General features: G+C 41.7%; 1 protein-coding gene across 1 annotated transcript in view; it reads left to right on the forward strand.

Moving 5' to 3' along the window:
- LOC116969223 (patched domain-containing protein 3-like) overlaps positions 1-4,205 on the forward strand; it is a 28,885-nt gene extending 24,680 nt beyond the window's left edge. Inside the window, exon 5 of the mRNA XM_033016125.1 lies at positions 3,210-4,205. Within this exon, the coding sequence (XP_032872016.1) occupies positions 3,210-4,138 (929 nt within the window). The 3' untranslated portion in view covers positions 4,139-4,205. The remainder of the gene's footprint in view (positions 1-3,209) is intronic.
- The last annotated feature ends 7,759 nt before the right edge of the window (positions 4,206-11,964 follow it).

Below are 11,964 nucleotides of genomic sequence, written 5' to 3' on the forward strand. Positions count from 1 at the left end.
TTAATATCATTCCCCTCTCACTTCATAGCAAAAGGATTTGAGTATAGGAGCAGGGAGGTTCTATTGTAGTTGTACAGGGTCTTGGTGAGATCACACCTGGAGTATTGCATACAGTTTTGGTCTCCTAATCGGAGGAAGGACATTCTTGCCATAGAGGGAGTACAGAGAAGGTTCACCAGACTGATTCCTGGGATGTCAGGACTTTCATATGAAGAAAGACTGGATAGACTCGGCTTGTACTCGCTAGAATTTAGAAGATTGAGGGGGGATCTTATAGAAACTTACAAAATTCTTAAGGGGTTGGACAGGCTAGATGCAGGAAGATGTTGGGGAAGTACAGAACAAGGGTTCACAGTTTAAGGATAAAGGGGAAATCGCTAGGACTGAGATGAGAAAAACATTTTTCACACAGTGGAATTCTCTGCCACAGAAGGTAGTTGAGGCCAGTTCATTGGCTATATTTAAGAGGGAGTTAGATGTGGCTAAAGGGATCAGGGGGTATGGAGAGAAGGCAGGTACAGGATACTGAGTTGGATGATCAGCCATGATCATATTGAATGGCGGTGCAGGCTCGAAGGGCCGAATGGCCTACTCCTGCACCTATTTTCTATGTTTCTATGTCTCAAGTCTATGCTCTCCAGTGAAAGATTCCTCTACCTTAAAAAACAAACTGTCATCTTATGATCTTATGGTCATCCATCAGTCACCTACATTGAAGGGAAGAAGACCCAGCCGATCCAGTCTCTTTGCAGTCCCAGCAATATCCTTGTGAATCTTTTCTGCATTTTGTCTAGCTTAATTTCATCCTTCGTTCAGCTAGGTGCCAATAATTGTGCACAATACTCCAAGTGTGGTCTCACCAATGTCTTGTGCAATACTAACATAACACTTAGTGTCCTGACAAATGAAGGTAACCATACCAAACACCTTCTCCATCACCCTGTTCAGTTTATTTTATTGTTATGTGTACCGAGGTACAGTGAAAAGCTGTCACACCAATCTTAAAGAAACCTGGTCTTGATCCCTCCTCTCTCATTAACTACCGCCCAATCTCAAACCTCCCCTTTCTTTCAAAAACCCTGGAGCATATCGTTGCGTCGCAACTTCATTCCCACCTCCTTGCGTATAACCTACTTGAACCCCTCCAATCTGGCTTTCGCCCCCTCCATAGCACAGAAACTGCTCTCCTCAAAGTCCTCAACGACCGCCTCACCTCTGCTGACACTGGTTCCCTCAACATCCTCATCCTCCTCGACCTGAGCGCAGCCTTCGATACAGTGAACCATAACATCCTGCTCACCAGACTCAAAGACCTCGGTATTGAAGGCTCTGCACTCAGCTGGCTCCGTTCCTACCTTTCCAACAGATCCCACTTCATCTCTCTCCACAACCACACCTCTGCTACAGCCACAGTCACTCAAGGCGTTCCCCAAGGCTCCGTACTCGGCCCCCTCCTCTTCATCATCTACATCCTCCCCCTTGGTCAGATACTCCGCCACTTCGACCTGGACTTCCACTGTTACGCCGATGACACCCAGATCTACCTCGGCACCAAATCCCCCCACAACCCCCCCCCCTCTCCCATATCAACTCCTGTTTGTCAGCGATAAAAACCTGGATGCAACATAACTTCCTCAAACACAACAGCGACAAGACAGAATTCCTCCTCATAGGCTCCAAAGCCACACTCAGCAAAATCAATAACCCCACTCTCACCATCGACGGCACCACTGTCTCCCCATCTCCCCAGGCCCGCAACCTTGGCGTGATCTTTGATTCCACCCTCTCCCTTGAGCCTCACATCCGCCATGTCATTAAAACCTCCTTCTTTCATCTCCGCAACATCGCCAAACTCAGACCCTCTCTCACACCTCCCGCTGCTGAAAGACTCATCCATGCCTTCATCTTCTCCCGACTGGACTATTGGAACTCACTTCTCCTTGGCATCAGCTCCACCTACATCAACCGACTCCAACTGGTCCAGAACGCAGCCGCCCGACTCATCACCCACACCAAATCCTGGCATCACATCACTCCAGTCCTCAAATAACTTCACTGGCTTCCCATCTCCCACCGGATCACCAACAAAATCCTGATCCTCACCTACAAAGCCCTCCACCATCTCGCCCCCCCCCCCATATCTCACTGACCTCCTCTCCTCCTGCCAACCCTCACGGTCCCTCAGATCCACATCAGCCGGACTGCTCTCCATCCACAAGTCCAACCTCTGCAGTTTTGGGGACAGGGCCTTCTCCAGGGCAACTCCCAGGCTCTGGAACTCCCTCCCCCAACTGATCCGCAATTCCGTGTCCCTCACCATCTTCCAGTCCCGCCTCAAGACCCATCTCTTCAACTCTGCCTATCCTTAGCCCCACGTCCCCCTCCCTTTACATCTGTGCATTAATTGCCTCATATTGCCTCATGGATGCCCTCCACCGAAAACGGTGTCTGAAACGGGCTGGGAAGATCATTAAAGACCCCTCCCACCCCAACCATGGACTGTTTGCCCTCCTCCCATCAGGGAGGCGGTACAGGAGCCTCAGGTCTCGTACCAGTAGGATGAGGAACAGCTTCTACAATTATACCGTCGCATTGCTGAACTCGGAGTCCCGCCGATAGATTCCTCCGGTCCCTCCGTCCCCATTGTTTAATTATTCTGTATTTTTGATTATTCTGTATCCTCTTTTTTAAAAAAATTCTATATTGCACTACTACTACGGACTGACGCAAAACTGCATTTCGTTGTACCCATACTCAGTACTTGTGCAATGACATTAAAGTTGAATTGAATTGAATTGAATTGAATTGTGTTTTGAATTGAATTCTGTCATTACTTTGTGTACTAGTCATGTCTCTACTATTTATTTCATTCCCCTTACATGTTTTTCCTCTACCTGCTAAATGTTTGTAAGGTGTCCTTGAGACTCTTGAAAGGCGCCCATAAATAAAATGTATTATTATTATTATTATTATTATTATTATTATTATTATTATTCACTAAAGCTATCACATATTTCCTTTTTGTTCTCCGCTTAAATATACGCCAACATCGTTTATACTCCTGAAGAGGGTCTGCACTTGGTCTAGTCTCTTTTAAATCTCTGCAAAGCAATTGAAATCTTGATCAGCAAACATTACATGTCATTCAAGTGACAATGTTAGATTTTATTCACTAATAAAACTAATTCATCACATTCTCACATCTCTAGGTATCGGCGTGGACGATATGTTTGTTATGCTCGCCAGCTGGCAAAAGACAAAAGTTCATGCTAAAGTTGAAGATCGCTTGGCAAAGACATACAAGGAAGCAGCTGTTTCCATCACAATCACCACTCTGACTGATGTTCTGGCCTTTTATATTGACATTGCGACACCTTTTCGATCCGTGCAATCATTTTGTATTTACACTGGTACATCTGTTCTGTTCTGCTTCATTTACAACATTACATTTTTTGGAGCTGTTCTTGCACTGAATGGGAGAAGAGAAGCCAGTAACAGGCATTGGCTGACATTCAGAAAGGTTGAAATGGTTCCTAAACAAGGAGAATCTACACTCAGTGCAATGTGTTGTGTAGGTGGTGCTTATGATCAGGAATCAGGCACAGAATCGGAACATCCAGTCTACTTCTTCTTTAAAGAATATTATGGTCCTTTCCTTACAAAAGGATGGACCAAGGCAGCTGTGATTCTTCTGTATTTAGGATATTTAGCTGGCAGTATTTATGGCTGTTTACATATCAAAGAAGGAATAGATCTCAAAAATCTGGCATTTGATGATTCGTATGCGATTCCATTCTATGACGATGCAAATGAATATTTCTCAGAGTTTGGACCACGAGTCATGGTCACTGTTACTGAATCTGTAGATTATTGGGTTTCCAGTGTGCGAGATGAAATTGAAACCTGCATGGGTAGATTTGAAAACCTCTCGTACGTAGATAGTGAACTGTCAGAGTCCTGGCTTTGTGCTTACATTGGGGTTTATGGAACTAACACCAGCGCCATAAACACGGAAAAAATGTTCATGACAAACTTATATAAATTCCTTCAGTTTCTCCCGTCAATCAAACAAGATGTTGTCATTTCAGAAAATAACCAAAGCATTAAGGCTTCCCGTTTTTTTCATTCAGACCATTAATATCAATAATTCGGTTGCAGAAAAAAACATACTGATTGAATTAAGGGAACTAGCGAAGGAATGTAGAATTCCATTGCTAATATATCACTCAGCATTCATCTATTATGATCAATATCTTGTTATAATAGCCAACACAATACAGAATATAATTGTGGCTTCTGCTGCCATGCTCCTTGTTGCCTTATTGTTAATACCTAATCCAGTTTGTTCTCTGTGGGTCACATTTGCTACTGCCTCAGTATTAGTGGGTGTGGCTGGATTTATGTCTTTCTGTGATGTCAATTTAGACTCAATATCAATGATTAATCTGGTCATTTGTATTGGCTTTTCAGTGGATTTTTCAGCTCACATTTCATATGCATATGTTTCAAGTGCCAAAGGAAATTGCAATGATAGAGCTGTAGATGCATTGTATGCTCTTGGCTATCCCATTATTCAGGGAGCTCTTTCAACCATACTGGGTATTATCGTGTTGGCTGCTGCAGAAAGTTACATATTTAGGACGTTTTTTAAAATCATGTTTCTTGTCATATCTTTTGGGGCAGTTCATGGTCTCGTATTTCTGCCCGTTTTTCTAACTTTCTCTGGAATCTACACGAGAAAACGGCACGCGCATAAATCCAGTCCTAGCGAAGTCTATGCAAATGTGCGTTTTAATAAAGGACATAAAATACAGAGTTCTGTGCCAAAAATGACCAAGGATGATCTTCATCAAAAAATAAAGACAGTTCATTGTGATATTCTATTTCAAGAGTCAAGAGTGCTAATTGTCATATGTCTCGGTACAATAAAATTCTTACTTGCTACAGCACCACATAACTGTCTGTTCTCTAGTTGTCCAGGAATCATGTACATATATTTTCTTTTCGTATATATTTACTGGAAGGAAGTGAAAAAATACCCAATTGGAGTAGTGTTTGTTTATAATTTCAACAATGTCATTTTTCAGCATGGAGAGATATTGTTACTGGATTACCCCAGGAATTTTTTTTCTTGGCCCTCAGTTGTTTGCCCTTTACATCAACGGCCTGGAGAAGGGAGAAAAATGTTAGGTTTCCAAATTTTCCAATAATACAAAACCAGGTGGAAAGACATGTTGTAAGGACATTCTGATTCTGCAATGGGGTATAGATAGATGGAATAATTAGGCAAACACAATAAAACGTGGGGAGGGGCGAGATCATGAAATTCAGTAACAATAATCAAAAGGCAGACTGTTATGTAAATGGAGAGCGACTGTAAATGCGTGATGGTGATCTAGATATTCTAGTGAGTGCATCATTATGCACCACTTTTAAATCATTAAAAGTTAGCACCTAGGTTCAACATATAGTTAAGAAGGTAAACAGCATTTTAGGGTTCATTGCTAAAAGGTTGGTGTTTACGAATAGAAAGGCTTTGCTCAGTTGTACATGGTGTTGATGAGGCTATACTTGGAATATTGTACATAATTTTAGTCCGTTAGCTGAAATAATATATCCTGTCATTGTGGGCAGTCCAAAAGAGATTCACCAGGAAAATTCCTGAGATGAGATGGTTATCTTATCAAAAGACACTAGAGAATTTGGATTGCATGTTACTTTCAAGTATGGATGAATGAGGGGTGACTTTATTCATGATCATATTGAATGGTGGGGTAGGCCTGAGGTACCTGATGGTCTACTCCTGCTCCTATTTTCTTGTGTTCCGGCAACCTGAATGCCACAATATGGATAAAAATTGCTTCAATTGGTCATCTCTCTCGCAACCCTAACAAATGATACAATATATCTGTTAACATATGAGAAAGGAAACTCAGATTGAAGTTCTGCCTTTCATCTATGGGCATCCGAAAATAGATGGGGTTTTTTTAGCTGTAACATTAAATATACAAGTGATAATCCAGAAGATAATCAAATTCTGCATCTTATGATGGCAGAGCTTAATCAAAATGCAAAGGCAATCCAAATAATGTATACCCCAGGAATTGATTGACAGAAAATATATGCCTTTGACACAGTCCGATGTGATAAATAGCATAATAAGCAGTCTTGCTCTCTGAAATAATGGTGTAAAATAAGCTTAAAATGTCTGATGTTTGGTTTAATGGTCAACATAGGCATATTGCCTTTACATTTTGCCAATGCGTCTGAAAATGTTTTCATGGTCATGTTAATTCTTAAGTGGTCCGCTGCTGTGAGCCAGTACCTGTTTTCTAAAAATAATCGTTGCTGTTTGTTGTGCTGTTCTCCTTGCAATTGCAAAACTCATTAAAACTTGCAGGTTCCTGTTCAATTAAATGGTTACTGCACTATAACCCCGATTGTAATGGCTTCTCCACAACTTTCTTGTAAAGGAGGGTGATTGTAATGTATTGTAGGTTGCTCCCAACAAGTCTGCAATTGAACACTCTTATCATTTTCATATATTTACCTGCAGAGCATCAAATAAACTTTATAATATTTAATTGTTAAAAAGCATCATTAAAACTGAACTAGAAGATAAGGAAACAAAAATTATGTTGCAGCACTGAATGCAGCAAAGACCATTGGACTCCAATTCCCCTCCTGATCTTTCTCACACTACACTTCCCTCTGATTTCCATTTCTTCTCACTGTTTCATCCTTTGCTTTGTTTTCATCACCCCTTTTGATAATCCCCTCGCTAATTCTGAACATTTACTCATAATTCTGACCAATTTCTCCTAAACACAGGCTACAGTTTCATCTGCCTACATTCTCATCTAGATTAATTCCAAGCCCGACATTACATTTAACTCCATTTAACTACCAGTGGGCCACTGATCACTAGGCTTTTCCCACTCCCTTCATTCACTTTAACCTATTCCCTTCTGAACTTCCCATACACCACTCACTAAGTGTCAATCACAATACTATGATCAAATATGCCGTCGTTATCCAAAGGGTCTTGAGACAGAAAAATTGACTCATTTTCCACAGATACGTCCTGACCTGCTGAGTCCATTCGGCATTTTATGCTTTTATTATATATTTAACAGAATATGCAGTTTTTAAAATTTCCTTTTGAGCATCAGCTGAATCTGTGAGCTTGGCAAGAAATACCATGTAACCATGTGACAGTCCTTAAAGTGATAACAATCCCATTATCTTTAACTGCTATCCCTGGTATGGTTACACATTGCTACTCTAGTTCCCTTAAAGAGAAATGAATGAACAATGCCTTAAGAACAGAGAAATATATTGCAAAGGAGCCAAAATACAATAAACTGCAGATGCTGGGAATCTGAAATAATCACTCAGCAGGGCAAGTCAAGTTTATTTGTCACATACACATACGAGATGTGCAGTGAAATGAAAAGTGACAATGCTCGCGGACTTTGTGCAAAAAAGGAACAAACAACAAACTACAAACAGGGTGGAACAGAATCACATATTCTTTTACATATTACATATTGTGGGAGGAAGGAAAAAGGAAAAAAACAGCAATTTAAAAAAACCCAGTAGAATGGTACAGTAAAGTTAGTCCCTGGTGAGATAGGAGTTTACAGTCCTAATGGCCTCTGGGAAGAAACTCCTTCTCAACCTCTCCGTTCTCACAGCATGGCAACAGAGGCGTTTGCCTGACCGTAGCAGCTGGAACAGTCCGTTGCAGGGGTGGAAGGGGTCTTGCATGATCTTATTGGCTCTGGAGTTGCACCTTCTGATGTATAGTTCCTGCAGGGGGGCGAGTGAAGTTCCCATAGTGCGTTTGGCCGAACGCACTACTCTCTGCAGAGCCTTCTTGTCTTGGGCAAAGCAGTTCCAAAACCAAATCGTGATATTTCCGGACAAGATGCTTTCCACAGACGCTGAGTAGAAGCACTGGAGGATCCTCAGAGACACTCTGAATTTCCTCGATTGCCTGAGGTGGTAAAGGCGCTGCCTTGCCTTACTCAGGTCAGGCATTATCTGTGAAAGGAGGAACACAGTTAACATTTCAGATTGCAATGGGCTGCTGTGATGCAAAAAATGGCTGATTATCCATAATTCTTTAATTCACTGTTTAAGCCAGCAGAGCTGCAATGTGTTTAGTCAGAACAGGAACTTTACCTTGGAACAGTGCAAAAGTCAACAAAGACAGAGAGGTCAGGGTGGGAATAAGATGGAGAATTAAAGTGATACATGACAGAAGATTTAAGGCCACCAAGAACATGATTGTGAAACATGGTCAAGTTAAACATAAAATGGATCTCAAAGGCAGTGAGACATTACTTTTGGTTTTAATACAGAAATGGGGGGTGGGGAAACCCTTTTTTTTGTAGTTATCTAAAAATGGTGAAGTAAATGATCATAGCATTGGGTTGTAAGTCACCCAAGTGGAATATGAGGTGCTATTCCTCTAGATTGAACGAGACCTCATTCTGGCAATGGAAGAATTGCCCCAGGACAGAAAAGTCAGAATGGGACTAGTTACCGGGAGGTCCAGGAGGCCTTAGCTAACTAAGTGCAAGTGTTAATATCAGAAATTTTGGGTACTTGGGAAAATGGAAGATGTCTGTGTAAAGATCTGTGAAACTTGCTTGACATCTTTTGCAGAAAGCTGCAGAGCCATGTGACATGGATGGTTCCAGAAAGTCTGAAGCCTGGGAAGGGGTTGCAGAGAGGTTTCTGTCCAGATGGCCTGCTAGTTGTTAATATGTATGAGATTCTGCTGAAGGAGCTATGCACTGCTGCAAAAGCATGCTTGGGATTGGTTGGGGAAATGTTGGGTTTCAATTATGTCAATTATGCAGAGTCTTCCCACCGCTAATTGTGATTGGTCCAGGAGAGTGGCCTCACCAAAGATGTTTCTTTATCTAGTGATAATGTTTCTTTCCTTAATGGAAGTGTTTCCCCCTAAGTGCTTTGTTTTGAAACTATGTTATGTGCTATTGTATGATTGGGTTAGGGAATTCTCATTCCATGTACTTTGCAGCCTGTATCGGTAATTGGCTTGTAGGGGTTGCCTCCCCCATGTATTTCCGCGCCTTTAGTTTGGAAGGGTCTAAAAGGGTGGGGAACACATTTGGGTGTGCCGATCGTCTAGGGTCTGTTCTATTTGCGCGAGGCTGTGTGGGCTCGAATAAGGACTAAGGAGGATCAGTCCCACGGTATTGTGTGCAATAAAAGAGAGTTGGATTCCAATGCTCGTATTCGGTGTTTGTCTGAACCAGACTAGGGAGGTAAGTTTAGAACCGGAATCTACACAAGCGTTTGGCGAAATGGTGGCTGAGTCTATGTTGGTCTGCCAATGTACAGGAGACCACAATGGGAACACTGGGGGAGTAGTTGAGGTTATAGGAGGTGCACATGAAACCCTGTCTCACCTGACCTGCTCCTGCCCCACAGAACTCATCTCAAAACACCTTGATTCCATTCTATCCTTCATTGTCCAGTTCCTTCTGAACTTCATCAAAGACACATCCTGTAACTCTACAATAACTTTCCATCTCTAGGTCCCCCTTGCCTTATCTTTACCGTGGATGTCCAGTGATGTTGAATAGTCCTTGTTCTAAAGGTACACTAGCACCATCCCCCAACTCTTTCTCCGCTACATCTCCGATGTTTAGAACTCGATGTATATTAACATTACCACTAACTTCCATCATGCCCTCAAATTCACCTGGACCATCTTTTACACCTCTCTCCCCTCTTTTGATCTCTCTGTCTCCATCGCAGCAGACAGACTATCGACTGATGTCTACTTTAAACCTACTGACTCCCACAGTGATCTGGACTACACTTCCTCCCACCCTACTTCTTGCAAAGATGCTATCCCTTCTCTCAATTCCTCCGTCTCCGCCGCATCTGCTTCCAAGATAAGGCTTTCTCTATGCGGACATCTGAGATGTTCTCTTTCTTTAGTAAATGTAGTTTCCCCCTGATAATTGCTCGTTTCTAAGCTTCCCCCCAGTCTAGTTTCATTAAAAACACTGAATCAAGCACTTGAATCAACCAAACTTTATTTTACAAAAAGCGTGTCACAGATCACACACTGTACCTATCCCCACCACGGGTTCGATCCTGTGTCTATCTGTTCAGGCCCTCTAGGCCTCGCGCAGACGGAGACACTCCAGAAGGGTACATGGTCCCGAGCGTTCCTCTAGAAGATCGACCCCAAGCCTCGTGATCACGCCGTTTTATTTGCTCCGCAAACCTGGGGGCCGAACCACACGGAGGTTGTCTCTTAATCACCCAATTACAAATATCGATTAACCCCATACATAAAAGACATTTCCCATACCCAATGATACAACAGTTTAATACATTGTATTCACAACGGACTTCGAGATGAAGTCAACTTGGAAACATTTACCCTGATTAACAGAACCTTCAGTTAAGGCTTAACACCACATCCAATAAACATTCAGCAGAGTCATATTCTGCAACATTAATTACAAGCTATTTACAAAGTGTATGTCTGGTTTGCAGCCTCCCAATCCATTCTATGCATTTAGTACCAGATTGACAGGCCTTGTAAGGCTTCCTATTCTTTGCTTGCAAATTGTATCTAAGTTCCAGACTCTCTGGCACCTCTCGCAGCTTGTCCCAGCTCTGCAGAGAGCAATCCCAATTTGACCAAATCTCCCAGGAAACCCTGAAACTTTACCCCATTTTGAAGTCCTGACTGGTCCAATTTAACCAGGATTATCATTCCTTCCTTTTATCATTATGATAACCCATCATAAATGATAACTACTGGCTTAATAATCAGCTAACCAGATATACACGAGTGTGCTTTACATTTCCCATCCATCAGTAACACAAGATGATGATGTTTCTTCTCAGAATCTTGTCAAGCGTCCAGAGTTTTCATGGGCATGACTTAACAAGTCCTGTCTGAGGAATCTTCACCTCCCGAGTTTTCGTGGGCGCGAATTCCCTCCATCCATGTTCCTGCCCAGTCTTCCATCACCTTCCACAGTCGAACCTAAACCCTAGAAAAATCCTAAGAAACTTGGGACAAAGCAAGTTACCATTATGAACTCATGCTTTCCCACACACTCGCTATTCCCATTTCACTTGAACCCAACCTATTATATTATCTATTGAACCAATTATATTCCCTAACCTACTCTTTATTATTCTAGGATCGACAATAAATCTCCTTCTTCATCACACGATGTTACTATGTATCTCTGGTGATAGGAAATCATATATATTTCAGCTGGGTTCAGTCCAGTTTCCCCTAAAGGCGTGACTTTATTGTATTGTATTGTATTCAATTTATTGTCATTATCTCAGAAGAGACAACAAAATGGATTTTCCTTTCAGTCAAGTAACATAAAAATAAATAATAAATAAATAAAACATGTAAAAAAAAAAAAGCAAATATTAATTTGAAGCAAACCATAACAAATGTTCCAATTCAACCAAATTCAGTCTCAGCCTTCAATTTACTACTCGGATTTCAACGCCCATTTCTTCTTCTCCATTCTGCAGCATTGTAGCCGATATTCCAATTCCCTTCCAATTCCTGTGGAATTCCCAGCTGTTCAAATTTAAACAATCAATTTATTATTATTACTAATTTCATCCTAAGTCCAATCAAAAATGCCAAATCCAGGGACAATTTATTTCCACCTTGATAATATAAGCGTCTTTACCAGCAAGAGTTAAACAATTCAAATCTATCGGGCGAATACACATCAGCTCTGCTATTACAGGGTTACAGGGTTTCCTTTATTGTCATTCAGACCGAAGTCTGAACGAAATTTCGTGCCTGCAGTCATACATACATATAATACAATAAAAAAACAACAATAAACACATATTAACATCCACCACAGTGAGTCCACTTAGCACCTTCTCACTGTGATGGAGGCAAAAGTCTTAGGGCTGCAGTCT

Source organism: Amblyraja radiata, chromosome 2 (genome assembly GCF_010909765.2).
Source record: "Amblyraja radiata isolate CabotCenter1 chromosome 2, sAmbRad1.1.pri, whole genome shotgun sequence".
Classification (NCBI taxonomy): Eukaryota; Metazoa; Chordata; class Chondrichthyes; order Rajiformes; family Rajidae; genus Amblyraja; species Amblyraja radiata.